This window comes from Magallana gigas, chromosome 7 (genome assembly GCF_963853765.1).
Source record: "Magallana gigas chromosome 7, xbMagGiga1.1, whole genome shotgun sequence".
Lineage (NCBI taxonomy): Eukaryota > Metazoa > Mollusca > Bivalvia > Ostreida > Ostreidae > Magallana > Magallana gigas.
This window is the reverse complement of record NC_088859.1, coordinates 36,598,371-36,615,497: the sequence shown is the minus strand read 5'-3', so window position 1 is coordinate 36,615,497 and position 17,127 is coordinate 36,598,371. Positions and strand designations below refer to the sequence as shown.

The 17,127-nt window shown below is 30.9% G+C and overlaps 1 protein-coding gene across 13 annotated transcripts; it reads right to left on the bottom strand.

The window, feature by feature from the left end:
* Positions 1-2,192: 2,192 nt before the first annotated feature.
* On the bottom strand, positions 2,193-16,435 carry LOC105342660 (uncharacterized). Of its 13 annotated transcripts, none has more exons than XM_066066876.1 (21): positions 16,277-16,432; positions 15,826-15,889; positions 15,302-15,464; positions 14,661-14,750; positions 14,168-14,236; positions 13,906-14,034; positions 13,731-13,811; positions 12,569-12,697; positions 11,982-12,044; positions 11,747-11,860; positions 9,108-9,177; positions 8,631-8,713; positions 8,429-8,551; positions 7,647-7,791; positions 7,409-7,567; positions 6,838-7,041; positions 6,661-6,758; positions 5,175-6,302; positions 5,049-5,088; positions 4,763-4,960; positions 2,193-4,666 (listed from the first exon to the last, which is right to left on the bottom strand). In XM_066066876.1, exons 3-21 carry the CDS (start codon positions 15,437-15,439, stop codon positions 4,008-4,010), a joined length of 3,720 nt encoding a protein of 1,239 aa, XP_065922948.1. In that variant the 5' UTR covers positions 15,440-15,464; positions 15,826-15,889; positions 16,277-16,432; the 3' UTR covers positions 2,193-4,007. The 13 variants fall into 13 exon arrangements, with proteins under 13 accessions (XP_065922948.1, XP_065922945.1, XP_065922946.1 ...); XM_066066873.1 differs by having other exon boundaries at positions 15,302-15,445; XM_066066874.1 differs by having other exon boundaries at positions 7,418-7,567; positions 15,302-15,445.
* Positions 16,436-17,127: the final 692 nt, after the last annotated feature.

Below are 17,127 nucleotides of genomic sequence, written 5' to 3'. Positions count from 1 at the left end.
TACATGTACATAAAAAATACCGGAAAAATGGCAAATTTCAATGGATATTGTCTCTTTGTTCTTGGATATTATATATCAAAAGAGTCTATTAGTCCCATTGTGTCATTATTAATAGAATTTATACACAGTATTAAATTATATAGACAAAACCTTACCTCGTTTTTATCCAGAAAAACAAATTGTATTTTAACATGTACAGTGTAAGAAAATTATACAGTTAAATCATGTGTATATGACTAGATTTGATTTAAATTTACACAATACAATTACTTGATATTACTTTGATATTTTAATAAAAGAAGGGGGTAGTTACCAGTGAATGTATGATAACTTTTTATTTGAAGGATCAATGTTAGGATGATGGTAATGAGTGATGGTATTAATGAATAAATGTTTTATTTTTCATTTTATTTTAGGGAGGGGGCATATAAGACTTAAATCATTGTTGTTAAACTTAGTCATAAATGAGAAAGTAGTCATCTTGATACATATAGCTAAAAATAGAAATAAGTAGCTATATAATTGAAACTTTAAAATTTGCTCACTTATTAAAGTCAGAATAAATACATGGAATGTAAAAATCTATTTATTCGGAAGCTACATGTTGCTTTTTGTGTGCTTTGTTATACATGTACTTGTTTGTGTAAATGTGTGATATATGATGTTCAGAATAGTTTTGTAGTGCTTGTTTTACAACCATGGCAGTTCATGGTTATACACCAACAAACAAAAATAATTATTAAGTTAGAAATATCATTTTTCTGTGGTGAAATACTAAATAGACCAAAGAACGTTTTATCGAATTATTCATGAAAACATTAATGTTTTATATACATCCAGTGCCTAAAACTATAATTATAGTACATGTATAGCATTTCTCTGAGAAATTCTGAATTTGAAGTATGAAATGTTAAGGACTTGTTGTGTATTTGTTCCAATATAAGAACTTATATTTAAAATTACTCCGTTATCCACATTTTTGACATAACAGGTTTCATTTATTTCAGTCAAGGAGTCCTGTAAAGAGGTTGTTAATATTGATGTTAATTAAAGAATTTATTGTTAAACACTGAGACAAAGATCTCCACATTGTTATATTTATTATGATTATTCAGTAACTATACTGCCACTGTCACAAATAAACTTTACAAAACTCTATCAACGTTTTGTGGTATTTTACGTAATTGTAAATCCAGTTAAACTGATCTTTTATGTATGATGCAAGTGCAAATTCGCTGAATGAAGCAGTTGAGCGCAAAGGCTAACCATTATACATTGCATACATTATTGTTCATTCTCTCTCTCTCTCTCTCTCTCTCTCTCTCTCTCTCTCTCTCTCTCAATTACTGACAATATGGAGCTTTAGATAAGAATTCTGTACAAAGGATCTTCTTGATTTTTAACATAATAATGTATATGTTAACATATTTCATAGAACCCGTGTTTTATTATATCTCGTGTCTGACAAAAATAAAAACCACAAAAGACTTGGAGAAGAGCCTCTAATGTGTGAAGAGATTGGCCCTCTATAAAAGTAGTGACACTTGTCTATGATAATAGCTTGCTACATTCCCTTTTAAACACGGAACGTACATACTAGAATTTGTGGTTTGTATTTTCAATTTGGTTTTATTTATTTATACACGAGGTGTTTGGAAATTTTACTAGATATATCCTGTTCATTTGCCTCTTAGTTGACATAGTTTTGGAATCTAATTTGTGGTCATGTGTGGATCCTGATTTTTGTTTTACAGAGGGGCCCGAGGATTAATTTTGTTTGTCCGCGGGGGTTGGGGTTTGGGGTCCGAAGCCGTATTTTACCGTATCATGCTTGAAGCCTTCCCTAAATGTTAATCAAACTGTATATAATGCATAATTATGTTTGTTTTTTTAAAGATTTGTCTTATTTTTTTCTCAAGTATCTACATGTACATGTTCATGTACATTCGGTATTTTAACTATGTCAAATGATAAAATTGATTTGTCTAGGGATAGGGGTTGGGTCCAGAACGCTAAGCAGACCTCTTGAGTATGACCTAAAACAATTAACTATATGCTCATGATTTAAATAATAAAATGCTTTCTTTGGTGCTTCATGAGGGTATAAAGATTACTGTTTATACTTACACTTATCTCTTAATCATTTACATGTATATAATCAATTATCCATAAAAAAAAAAAGTAAGTAAAAGTACGTGAATTGTAATTTTTATCGATTAGAATGTTACACAAAAGAAGCAGCTAATTTTCCATATTTGAGAAGGTATGGTAACTAGATCCACTTTGATGTTTGAGGTGATTCCAAGTGATTTGCAAGTCCGTCCTGCTCTCCATGTAGCTTTAGTTTCGGTGAATGGAAAAAAATAATCCATGAAAAGTCAAAAGCAATAGTGCATACTAGAAGACATCAATAAACGATGTAAAAAAATTTAATTTAGCTACAAGAATTAAAAAATGTATTCAATATTTCTTAAAGCAGTTTAGAATGCGTATATTTACACAGACAGCTAGCCAAATGTCGTTTCACTGGATCGCGTAGATGTCTGTCTTGCCATGCATATATGAACTACAATCTATTTTGGTAAAATAGAGGAAAATACTAAGTGGATGTAGCTTTTTAAACAATAAAATGCTTTATTTGGTGATTCATGCGGGATATGAAGGTAGCGACATTGCAAAAAAAAAATACACAACCCGCGTTAACGGGTCATGTAATTTTATTTCTGCAAAGAATACATTTTATTATTTACATGTATAATTACATCTTTCTTGTAATAAATTATTGAATTGATTGTAAACAGTAGGTAAAAGTAACTAAATTATTGTTAATGTACATAAATACTCGCTTTTTCAGTTTACACTGCATGCTAAATAAGATAGAACCCCCGAATCGCTGATATCCAAATTCTTAGTTTAGACACACACACCCTTTCGATTAATACTCTGTTTGGATTGTTTGCTTTATTCAGTTCACCTGGACTAAACAAAAGTGATTTTTGAAAATTGCTGAAAATTAATCATGGACCTTTTCATCGTGAAAAAGAATCCTTTCAGGGGAACACCTAATGGATTTCACAATTACGTTCCATTCTGAAAGTATAGAAAAGAGGATAAAAATGATTGGTCTTTAATACATAATATACATGTTCTATATACATGTACATATACAACAGCAAGTTTTATTCAATGCAGTGAGAGAAGCAATATTGATGTCGTTTTATGAAGAATTATTTGAATTATATTCTTCTCTCGTGATAAATACTGCAACTATTATAATTTATTGAATGACAACAACAGTAGAAAAAGAATCATAATGCAGTTATGTACATAATATGTCTTTAAATACTTATTTTATTTTAAAATACATGCAGCCAAAAGTAACAGCCTTATAGCGATACTTTTAACACTTTAAATAAATTTGTGTTGTTGACGATAATGTACTATGTACATTGCTCAAAATTTAGCATGTTTTCTGACGAAAATTTTTAATTCAAACAGTAAACAAAATATTTTCTTTAAAATATTCATAACATAAAAGGTATGATATTATAAAGTACATAGTTACATGTATAATGAAATTTAATGCTTTCTTAAGTTAGAATATATATGTGAAGTAACTTGGCTCAGTGCTTATAAGTGTTAGCATAAATATCCAAAGGTCGCAAGTTCGAGCCCCACTGTAGTCACTTGTGTTGTGTCCATAGAAAATACACTATATCTACATTGTCTCAGTATATCTAGCCACAATTGGCTTAAGCTGATGGCTGATCTGCGATAAACTAGCGCCCCATCCAAGGGGAGTCCATGATTCTCATCCGCTTAACACATGGAAACCGGCCATATGCGTCTTCTTGGCTCTGAGAGGATTTTAACTTTCACTTAACTAAGTTAGAATATCTGACATCAGGTAGATTATATCAAAGCCTATATATATATATATATATATATATATATATATATATATATATATATATATATATATATATATATATAAATTTTGTTATCATTCAATTACATGTATCAAAAATTTCATTGCAAAGCTTTGGGTTCTCAAGTTTCATCTTATTATATATATCACTAATAGAGACTCCATATTCCACTAGCTTATCATGCGGTATGTTGGTGTATGTTCCATCATAAAAACAGGTAGGAACACCACCAGAAAGCATCAAAACTACAATTGCTTTTTCGTGGTCTATATTGATCCCAGGTGAGCCAGATGAACCGCGGTCAAATGTTGTGTGAAGAAGAACTTTGCAAGCATCATGAAGAGGCGAATAAAAATTTTCATTGTTAGGACAATGCATTATACTCCATGCCTCTAAATCCAAAATAAACTGATGCGTTTGCTCGTTGCGTGGCATAGGATACACCTGGCTGTCTTCTTTCATCTGAACACCACCTGGGTGTCCAATTAAATGAAGTTCTCTATCAAAATCAATTTCACCAAAAAATCGGATTGGTGGAGGGAATTCAACTTCTGAGAACTGATGCCTTTCTAGTTCCAAAACGATTACATCTAACTCCTTGTCATTAAAGTGTATATATGGAATGAATCTAAAATAGTTTTTTGGATGGCATGTTTCATTACGATCTTTGAATTGAAATAATATGTTGAAAGGATTTAGTCGTTTAACGTCAAGTTCACATCCGCGTACTGTGTTTTCTGAAAAAAATGAAAGTAAATCAGTTGTTACACACATACTATTTCTCTCTCTCTCTCTCTCTCTCTCTCTCTCTCTCTCTCTCTCTCTCTAATTACCTGTAATGTAGGGGCCAATTACGTGCCAACATGTCATCACTTTGTTTTTACCCACTCGAAACCCAGTACCTATTGCATTTTCTTGGTGTCTTATCATTCCAACCCTTTTAGAGATTTCAGATTTGAAATCTGACACTTTAGCATCAGTGGTCTTTAAAGATGCCTTTTTAAAGCGAGTTCCATCTAGTTTTTGGGAACCTGTAATGAAATGTTTTCTCGATGCAATGACATTAAATATGGAATAAGAAATAAAAATTTGATTATTATGATAAAAGTAAAAACTCACAAGAATCTTTTTTCTGGACAAAGTCATTCTGTTGTTCTCCCTGGAATTTAAAGATTTCTGGTACTATACGAGCATTCACTTTGAAATTAATTCAAAATTCAAAATTACAATAACAATGCAACTCACGTGCATCCAAAATTCTGTAATGCTTTGCACATCAATTGGGTGCGATTCTTTTACAGGGCACCGAGGGCACTGGATAACACGACTTCCATTAGCCTCCTCAAAAGATATGAAAGTGTCCTCGTCTTTTCCTAACGGTTCCTTTCCGCATTCAAACCCCGTCTCGAATTTGATATTTGCATGCTTTCTCGCTTTAATGGTATCGAGAAGAGAACCAATCTTTTTCATTATCTCAGAGATTAAAACAGTATCCACGTTGATTTTATGTAACCACAGTATCTGAACTTGAATTTTATTCCCACGAGTTCTGATAAGGATATTATGACTTTTCACCGAAAATACAATAACGTTTTTGTAAACGCATTTCATTTTCCCATCAAGTAGGACACTCCATTTGTTTATACTCAAACACATACAAACTAACATGTGAAATATTAGTCTTGCATGACAATTGAATTTGAAACAAAATACTGAAGATGTTTTGAAATTTTTGAAATCTTCGATGGGGAATTTGTGCGCGTTTAAAGTCGGAAAATACCAAACATCTGAAGAAGGAAATTTTGATGCTAACCCAATCGCCTCCAAGTATAAAGCACTTTCCTCGCAGTAAGGTTTACAAGTTTGTATTAACATGTCTTGTAGAACTGAAGAGGTAATTTCTCCTGTCCTGATTTGACTTGACATTATAGTTGAAACAACGTTCACAATGTACTGAATATCCAATACTGCGATATTGCAGTACTGCCCTTCAAAAATAATTTTTCCAATATCACTGAACAGTGCTAAAACATCTTTCATTTCGTCAAAAGATGTCAACCTGTTTTCTTTGGGGATTTTTTCATTAAGCATCCAGAGTTTGTCAATCCTGGTCACTTTATTTTCTTGTTGGCACGTTTTTACAAGTACTTCAAACCACGAAATCCATCGCATTGGAACCGGTTTTCTAAGATGGCCATAACTGAGCAATTGACTTTGGACAAATGCTTTCAGTTTTTCTTTATTAAAAGAGCATTCTTCCTTCCCTGCCTTTTGCGAGGATATGGTAAATGTCATCTCCTTCGACAAACAAATCTTGTCTAAATAGTTATTGTCGACAAGTTTTAAAATTTCATCCATATATGCGATTGCATCCTAGAAGTGAAAAGCAGAATAAAAAAGAGGCATTTAAAGCAGTGTTGTAAACTTAACAAGAGAGACACATGCCACACCACTAACATTTGACATAAATAGCTTCTTTGTATGAAATTAATTTATCTTCATTGGTTACCCATTACTTTAATGTATAAAAAAAGATATTTTAAACCTGTTCGGTGGAAAGTAGGCTTTTCTGCCAATAAACATTGACTTGTGAGACAGTGCCATATTTTTTTCTCAGTATCTTTTCCAAGAGGGTCCATCCTCTCATATTACAGTGCTTGAAACCCCTTCCCAAATAGAATCACAATTCATTTAAAATTTATTAAACCACATTGACTTCATTATCACATACCGTCTCTGAATATTCATCAGCGTGTGTTCCAACAAGAATGATGTTCACTTTTGATGTACAAACATTTTGGAATATGTGAAGCCAAGATACGGTATAATCTGTTAAAAACAATATCCTCACACATAATAGTCCATCAGATAACCTTCATTGAAAAAACTTTTCAAATTTGTCTCATACCTCTGTAAGTCAGTTTTGAAAATCCTGTTGTGTTGCTTCCAGAATCCATTGTTTCTTTAAGCGTCTTGGTCATATCAACAACCAAGATCCCAACGGTTACAGGGGCTAACACAATTGGAAAAACTTTGCACAGAGGACTGTTTGATATCTCTACGAAGGATACGCTGTTTTTCTGCATGCTATTTGGTTTTTCTTTTCCATTTACTGGAATAAGGATCAATATTTGTAGCCAAACTTTTATTTTTTTGCTGATATAAAAACTTAAGTTCAAATCATAAAATTGTGCGACACATGTAATACAATAAGTATCAAACAACAAGAAACGATGGACCCAATCGCTTTTTCCGATAACAGTCCTTAAGAAAGTTTTTGTATACCAATTTAACTTAATACTATTAACTTATATTCATGATTATAAAATGGTTCATAATAAAATAGGAAATTAAAAAAACCCAGTTTATTTCCTATTAATCGCAAAATAAGTCGTCGCGTCGTTGGGTTACAGTAATTGATTCCAATATAAAATAATATTTTGAGTTGAACTTTCAAATAAGAAATGCAGAAATCGTACATCCATTACAGTTATCTTCAAAAATATCATCCCATCTTTCGGATTCAAGGAGTCGCAGAACTGTTGTTTTTCCTGAGCCCTTCCAACCAGCGATGATACAAGATTGATGATTGAATAAAACGGGTTCACTTGTATTGGTAATTTCAGCCACTGCTTGAGCTAAGGAACAATAAAGTTATTAAGATAGTCAGTTTTTATAGAAATGATAAAAGATTATAGTGCAGTACTTGATATTTACCTGGCAACTCCTTATCAATTTCATTTGACAATGTGCTTTCTTTTGTTATTTCTGTAACCTGTGTTTTCGTGTCCTCGCAATTATCTCCGTTTTCAAGAAATTGTCCTGATTCACGCATATCTATCATTCCCTCATAATGCTCTGACTAAAAAAAGGAAAACAAATCAATATAATTTTTCTATTTTTCCTCCTCTTAATTTTAAAATATATGAAATCAAGGAACTGTTTAAAAGGACCTAAACACGATTCGAGAGCAAAAAAAAAATTTTTTTTGTTCATTTTTTATGTATAAAATGCTTTACTAGTGCATTTTGAAGATTGACCAAAATTTGAACGTTAGAAATCAAGATACGATCGAGCGAGATACAGAGCCAAGAAATCATTGTTATGTAAACAAAGCTCGAAACATATTTCTTCACATAATGTACAGCATATAAATTACCATTTCTTTGACAAAATGACACATGGAAAACAAGATAAACCGATTCAATGTGCTTATAAGTAATTTTATCAACAAAAAAGCAGCTATTGATTGAAACTTTTACCAATACAACAGATATGTAAACAATTTCAAGACTTGTACTCTACATCTTGCTTAACTTGAAATCGTCTTTCAAATTTTGACAGAGCATTACAAATACCCATATTAACCATTCTAGATATCAAAGATGGAAAAAATATTTTGAAAATGTTGTGCTCAAATTGTGGAGGTCCCTTTGAGGACGAAATGAACACCGGAAAATCCGTCACATGCTGCATTTTAGATTAAAACAAACGGTAACCTTTGAGTCGTCTTTAACTGCAACAGCATTGCCATCATTATGTTTTTCCGAGTCTGAGGCACTAGGATAATCAGATGTCTCAGATACATACTCATCATCTTGGTTATTAAAGTCGTCATCAAACTGAAATGCAATAAAATTTATTTTGTAAATTTTGCATTCGTGAATTTAGAATCGATAAAAGATAAACATTGTACATTACATCACAAGATTGGTTTGAGTGTAGTGCCAACAGTTGTTGATAACTTTCACAGGGTTTTCCGGTTCGGTAGCGGGATGGGTCTTATACAATGACCAGAGAGATCATAGACTTATGGTGCAAATTTTCAAATGAAGCACTTAATTATCAATAAAACAAACGTGCATGTCAAACACATTATGTATGAAACGTATCACTAAACAAAATAAAATAACACTTTCAAATGTTTTCTTTAACGATACCCAAAATTAATGCTTCAGTAAATCGAAAGCGTCTTCGAAATTAAATTTGCAAAAATTGTTATTTCGAAACATATTTTAGCTGTTTTGTATATTTTTGGTATTTTAATTTACCATCCATAAAGAAATTGGTCCCAATATGTAATTTGCATTTATAACTTAGTTGTTTGTCTAAAGACTTGCGCTTTTCTCAAAATTATATATATTTACTTATATTATTTTAAACATTTACAAATTACTTCATAAGACTGATTCCATGACAGTTGGTAAGTCTCCAAAGGATTACAAACTGGATCATATTTTGTAGCTCCCTACAATACAACAAATAATAACCCTGAAACTGATCCTTTGATTTAAAAGACAACAATTTATGAAAATTGAAATCATGCATACTTTTAAGTTTTAGTTCAAAATAAATTTCAGTTGAAAATATCGTAATAAAGCGTTTTAATAAACAAGAGGCCAACGTGCCACATTGCTAACTGGAGTTACAAAGAAGATGCGCCCTAGGTATCACGGTCATATTATTTAAATTTTAATCATAAAAGAAAACAATCCGGTATATTATACGTTTCAAGACAAGTTTTTCATGATTCTGTCTGTATTTCATGTCTTCTGCACTACACTTTTATAGCCCAATGTAGAATTTGACATGTATTCAATTATCCGAATATAATACGAGGCATTTATATTTATTAACATAAAAGAAGTAGTTTATCTTTAATTTGTCAGAGGTTCACCATTTATTAATCATTTTATTAATAATTTTAAGAAGTGTAGGACCTGAGACCAATTTAAAAAACTTTCACTTATGTTTTGTTGCTAAAGCAATGACTAGTTTGGTTTGAACGATATCATTATGCATTACATAAGAAGCTTACATTTAAAAAAAATGAGCATCTTTAATCTATCGTCCTTTATATATATATAAGAATTAAAAAAAAAATCACTGAAAAAAGCATATCCACGATTTTTTATTTTTTTCTGTTCATACTTACATTGCTAAACTAGAATTTGAACGATAAGCCACATTTTAAAGTCAGTTATCAAGAAATAAACAAACTAAAGCGATCACATTTCTCTGCTACGTACGGAAAGAGAAAGTCATGTAATGTTTTCCTTGCATATATTATTTACATTAATAAATAATGTCACTTATCACTAGTTATCAGATTGCATAAATTACAAGTTTCAATTGACCTTTGATTTTCTTTTCACGCATGAAAAGTTCATACTCTATTTATGGCCGTTTATTTAACTACGTTTTATCATCGATTACTCCTTTAAAAAGGTAATATATAACCCCTACTCGAGACACTGTATAAACATATGATGGGTAAGTCATCATCCAATAAGGCTGAAATTAGAGGCTACATAAAGGCATGTTTCAGACTTGGTAAAAATTTCAAAAGAAAAGATTTAAAGAACGGTGTGATGTATTTCTCAATTGTATGTCTTTGAGACAAGTTTACAGGTTGGTCAGCAAATTCAAAAATGTCCAAACAGACCTTTGGGATCAGCAACGTCCTGGAGCACCTCGTACAGCTTTATTGGACGCAATACTTGCAAACATAACCGATTTCATTACTAATGATGGTCGATTAACTATTAAACAAGTGGCAAATTTAGTAGGCATTTCATCAGAGACAGTATTTAAATTTTGAAGAAACATCTTGGCCTCCGAAAGGTTAGTGCAAAATGGATACTAGTGCCTCATCTCTTAACAGAAAAACAAAAACTATTGCGGGTTGAAATGTATAGAAAACTACAAAAAATCTACAATAATTGCGAAGGGCGGCGTTTATTTGAAATAAAACATGGATACATTATTTTGAACCTCGGAAGAAAATTGATAAGAAGATGTGGTTGACTGAAAAGACAAATCGCTCTATTATAGCAAAACGATGCCAAAGTACGAATAAAGTATCGTAGGCAATTTTCTTTAATAGTGAAGAACCCGTAGTTTAAAATTTTTATGAATGCATTCAAAGCTTGGATAAATCGGTTGAAATTATGTGTGTCTTTCAAAGGAAAGTATTTTATTTTATTTCATAACTATATAGCTATAACTATATATATATATATATATATATATATATATATATATATATATATATATATCTTCTTGTGTTATATTTGTAATGACGATGATATTGTTTAATGAACGCCCCTCGTAAACAGGTAAACAGGTACTAATAGTTTTCCTTGGATTTTTTATTGTAAATGAATCTTTATTATTTATTTAATTAAATCAATTAAGGTAAATCAAAACTAGGCTTATAATTTTTATGACACAACGCAAGAAGATGGTGCTTTTAATGTTTTGTTAAGTTGTTTGTATCAATCGCTTTGATTGAATGTCATCATATCTCAGTTAGACCACCTTCTGAATCCATGATAGATCCACAAAGGGGAAGGGCACTTTTTAAATTTTTATAAATTCGTTTCTATTTTGGTTATAAATAAATATTGTGCAAAATATTGGTTAGATGTTGTATGGCATTATTCTCACATGTCTTCCTTCCTTACACTTTCACATCATTAGGTAATGAGGTGGGGTTTTTTTATAATCTACATCATTCAATAAACTTTGTTTTGAAGACACTCTTTTATCAAGCTTAAGGATTGTTTAAGACTCTATTTTGAAATGAACCAGTCCTTTATTTTTTTCAATTTAGATTTACCTTCTCATATGAACGTGTCTGCCTTTTTTGATTGAAATTGACCTAATGGTTTTATGAAGGAAAAATATAAAAGATGGACAACACCTGGTGATCAGAAAAACGAAATTAATAACCTTAGGGTTTGGTGAGAATGATATAATGAAAAGTGAAAGAGAGACTTTAAAAGACTCACAACTTTTTAAAAAATAATAAATACCGCGTATTCCTGGCTAAATGCTGAAAGATAACCATTGGTTTTTCCAAATGCATATACACTTGAATACGATGTGTCTGCATCCACCTCCTCTTGGTAGATAGAGTCATTAAAAGTCTGAAATAAACAACAACAACACAAAAATAAAACAAACTCTCTCTCTCTCTCCACAAACACCGATACCATTGATTCAAATCAGAGCATAACTTAGATAACAAATGATATAACATATGAGTACCTGTTCGAAATAAGTTTCTTCTTCCCATGGTTGAGACTGATCTGCTGTGTATGTTTCTGTATCCTTGTCAAAGAAAAATTCAACAGAAGATTAATAAACAACTGTTTTTTAAGGGGTATGGTCACGATGATTTTTTATTAAGGTATTTCTAATGGGTTACCGAAATTCGAAACGTCAGATGCTGAGTTATAGGCAATATCCCTCGAATAGGAATTTTCCTTATAATGGTCTTGATGCAAGTCGATTACAAACACAGTGAAACAGTTTTTTATGTTTATAAAAAACTGTTTCACTGTGTTTATCATCGACTAACTTTTTAAAGTCAGTAGTGTTTCATTTTGTTGAAAACTCGGTTATTTCCATTCAACAATCTATGTGTAAACGAACACAAGACACTACCTCCGTATTCAAAACAAAAATTTTGAGCTCAAATATTACTTAAAACTTGCCAGCTAACTTTCAATTTTTAATTGGCCATTTGGAATGTCTTAAGTAAGCATTTTACGATATTATATTTTACCGATTTAAAATGGAGTGCTTAAAAAAATGTGACGAATATCTATTAAAACGATAATTGAAATATATACCGTGTATCTTTGGCTGACGGACGAAATACTTTGGTATTCATATTCATATTGACCCCAATCACTTGAAAATGAAGCGTCTGAGTTTTCTTCTTCATTATCTTGGTACACATAGTCATTCCAAGACTGAAACTGCAAAAGATTTTAAAAAATGGCATGCAAAGTTTTATTTATGATCGTATGGATATACAGTTAATATGTGTTTAACTGTTTATACATAAGGTATTTATATTACATTAGTTATTCATGACATAATTGTTTTAAATTTTTATGCGATCACCTAAGCACTAACTGATTTGAAATGCCATATATGATTCAAAAAGCTACCACCAACATACAGTCCGTGTTCTATATCAGGATATTACAGTATGGTTTGTTTTTTATTGATATATTTTAAACAACCACCCTTCCACTCCGTCGTTTTCTCTTTCTGACAAGTGGGTTAACGTATTACACTTTTTATATGCTGCTAAACAATTCTTTCAAACACGTTTTCTTTAAAACTAATTGGTAGATTAACCCCCCTTTCCTAGTTTCTGTAATGCCACTCTCCACTCTCAGACCCCTTGAGCTCTGGATCACGCAAATTCAAAACTTTTATATGCAAGCTTACTATCACATTGATTAATAAATTAACTTATGAACTCTCTGTTCTTCAGAGATTTGTATAAACTTGTATAATAACTATGACATAAACCCAAATATTAGCATCCTTTCTGTCCTACTAGGACGTGGTTTGACCAAACTTGAAACGACCATGCATAATTACATGGTTAAAGAAATTTAGATATAAGATATATTGTTTGTAACAAAATTTCAAAAACGTATCATGACATTTTTACAATTTTCATAATGATCTCCCTTTCATTAAATCTGGTTCAATGGTTGAGAAAATAAGTGAATTTTTGTTAACGTGGCGGACAACTACAACAACGACCTTAATCAAGAACTTTGTTTGTGCAATGATTGTTTAAAACTCTATAAAAATCAATCTTGATTTTAAAAAGATTATTTAATTTACAAATGCATTTTACCTAATATATTAAATGTCATTCCACATATACTTTTCATAACGATATACAATGATATACAAAAAACCAGTGCTATTGTTATATCAGAAAAAGCGAAACTTTAATATTGGTGAAGAGCACCCCTAGAGAATTACCTCTTCATCACTACGACTGTGTAACATCTTCTGCCTAACTCCTTCTATAAATTTGTTCCTTTTTCGTTTGTTTTCTAACTCCTGAAAAATGATACAGATATTTGAATTAATATGCACATTTCCGATATAAAAATTTCAAGCATATGGTAATAGTTCATGTATGAAGGTTGAACACCTGTGCATTTTTCTTGATATTTTCGTTCTTAAATAAGTCAATCCACTTGTCATCTCCTGTTGAAGGATCCACAATGCTTGCCCTTTGATGTATTTTTTCTTCACAGCTGGTTATATCATCAAACAAAACCTGGGGAAAAGAAAGAGAAAAATCTTTAAAAATTCATCAAAATGTACATCAACTATCGATTTCAAATTTACAATCAACGAAACATCTTTTGATTTTTGTAAATTTTGGAAGTCTTCAGAATATCAGACAATACATCTTTTCCCGTATTCGGATCGACTATACTTAAAGGTAAAACATCTTTAGAGTCTTGAATGTGTTCAATCTATAAAAAAAAAAAAAGAAGATTAAACTACATATAAGTGTGTCAGACTAATGTACAAAGGAACGGTATTGATTAAAAGGAAATAAAAACAAAAATTTCTATTATGGAAAAATTGGGTAGTATTTTCCGTTCTATTTATAACTGTAACTACAATTATAGATATAAGTTCTAGAACTTGGTTGTCAATTGTTGTAGAATAGAGTTAATTGTGTTCTGTTCTTGTCAATTATATTTCAACCAAATATAAAAATTACAAAGAAAATTTTCCGTTTAACAGTATATTTACTTAATTCAACAGTGTGAAATTCTTACAGTTTCTTTATCACTATAAGACAGATATTAAGCGCCTTAGAATGAATAAAAACTTTTTGTATCTGATAAGATGTGGTATGATATGCTAAATCAAAAACTAATCATGCGTTACCTGTTGTGTACTTTCAAAACAGCTTCCTTCCGACAACCTTGCTAATACTTGCTCCTTGAAAGCTGAGCGGGTATGCCTAGCAAGTTGTTCCTAGTTTTACCAAAAGTCATGCTATAGGATCACACATCATTCTCATTTTTATTTATTGTATGAGGATAAAAATATTGATGTACAAGATGTATTAGCAAGATTTAAAAACAAACAGCTTTGGGAATACAATATGATATATATACTAATATATTATAATGCACAAATCTTTGTGCAGAATTGACAAAAATAGCAAGTTCCTGATATAACCAATTTTATATACAAAAATATATTTGTCATTAAAAGTATTTATCGTGTATATGGTTACGTGTCATACTTTCTATTTATGAATATTCCTCTCAATTCAACCATATAAATCAAATAAAAGTTAAATCTTTAATAATAAAATTGTTTCCCAAATATCGATCAAAATAGATTTAAATAGTTTTCAATGCATATAAAAGTAGTCCAGTGTAAATACAATTTGACCAATAAAAGCACGTTTCAATCATTAGCATTTTCATTTTAAAAACAATCAATTGCGTTGGTGGGTGGGAGGGAGTATGTGAGTGTGTGTGTGAGTTACATGAAGTGTGTGTAAAAGATTTAATTACCTTATAGTTTTCAGCAGGATCTTGTAAAATTTCATCTAAGACATTTCTTCCAGTTACCGGATCCTTTATTGATATACTTGAGTTCAACGAATTTGATTTCTTTAAATCAAAAATAGGCCTCTTCTCTCTGTTGTCCATTTTAAACTTTCAAAAGATTATAAATCTATATGCAAATGTTGAAAGATTTCCTTGTTTAACACCACAAATCACAATGTGATTGATTTTTTTTCAAAAAATAAAGTGTATTAAAATTGCCAAATTATTTTGATTCACAAAATCACACACTTGCTGACTAAACAAAAATTAGAAAAGAATATCATTTTAACGATTCAATTATAGATAAAGTACATAACCTGACTACAAAGTATAATTATATCACTTTATTGCAAGAGCTGTAAAAAATAATCGCAGTTAAAAAGGGTAACATTATTGAGCGATTTATCGTAAAAAATAATAATATTCAATGATTAATTAATCATGGAATAAAATTGTAAGTATATAATTAATGATATAAAACAAGTTACTTTTGAAGTAAGATGAAGGTCATATCGAAGGTTTCGATGGTGACCTTGCATGGATATTTCAAACCTGTCAAGTTCAAAACAATACTTTTTATTACTTGCATACAAGTTTACTGATTTGAAATCATGAGATATTTTTTTTAAATTTTCTAATTGATTTCATAATTCTATAATTATATACATGTACATTGGCCTATAAATAGTTTCGCAAAATTTCCAAAATGGTGACTTTTTGACAAAAATAGATTTTTAAAAAAAGGCCTTTAATTCTTAACGATGGTAGTTTTAAACCTTCTTAACCCGCATATCACATCATAATTACTATTCATCTAGCCTTTAACTTGAACTCTTAAGAATGAAACGCTCTATTTATAGGATGTTCCGTTGTTATAGGTAACAATCAGCCTAAATATTGATGAATGTGAATTCAACTGAATTAATACTGGAAAATTACCTTTCTGTCACTAATTAGTTTTAAGTAGGCAGATTATCCATCACTTTGCATATAATATTAAGAAGTTTATATAATCCAGAATACGAAAAACTAAAAAAAAAATAATAAAATCATGGAATAACCAGAAAAGTTGAGAACGAGGCTACCATATTTGTGTATGAAACCCCGTGGTGGTATTCATGTGCACTTTTCAGATGTTACATAATCAATTAATTATATATAATTTATCAAAGAATGCGAGTGGTTAAACAGACTCTGAAATTAATAAACTTAAGATAGTTTGCCGATTTGGGCATATATTAACTAAATTTACAATATATATATAGCATAGTATATAGTTATATATGTTATCACCATAGGGCCTATAAGTCTATTTTGACGGTCAATTGAAAAGGTAGCTCGTATGCAAAAATACTAGTGTGAACGTCTGTGAGTAGAATCGAGAGAATATTCAAAGTTTGCAACTGAATAAATTGCGTTTGATTCTAAGATTTGGTGATGGTGCTGAAAAAAACCAAAATAATGTGACTTTCAGGTGCACTACCTGAGGATGCTTCCACGCAACTTTCAGTTTTTTCTGGCTCAATGGTTTTTGAGAAAATGATTAAAGATGCCAACGTAAGAATTTGCCCCCCCCCCCCCATTGTGGGCCCACCCTACCCCTGGAGATCGTGTTTTGAAGAAACTTGAATCAACAATACCTGAGGATGCTTCCATACAAGTTTCAGCTATTCTGGTCAAATGGGTTTTTAGAAGAAAATTTTTGAAAATGTCAACAAATTTTCAGTAATTCTAAATTAAATCCTCTTTAAAGGATTCATTTGAACGAACTGGAACCCCTTCACCAAACG

Bases quoted from the DNA above. Each gene is read 5' to 3' on its own strand.
- LOC105342660 (XM_066066873.1), bottom strand. From the start codon at position 15,876: ATGCAAGGTCACCATCGAAACCTTCGATATGACCTTCATCTTACTTCA. The intron at 7,568-7,646 runs GTAAATATCAAG...ATTGTTCCTTAG, and splicing joins AATTGATAAGGAGTTGCCAG to CTCAAGCAGTGGCTGAAATT. The intron at 7,042-7,408 runs GTACGATTTCTG...TCCTTATTCCAG, and splicing joins TGAAGATAACTGTAATGGAT to TAAATGGAAAAGAAAAACCA.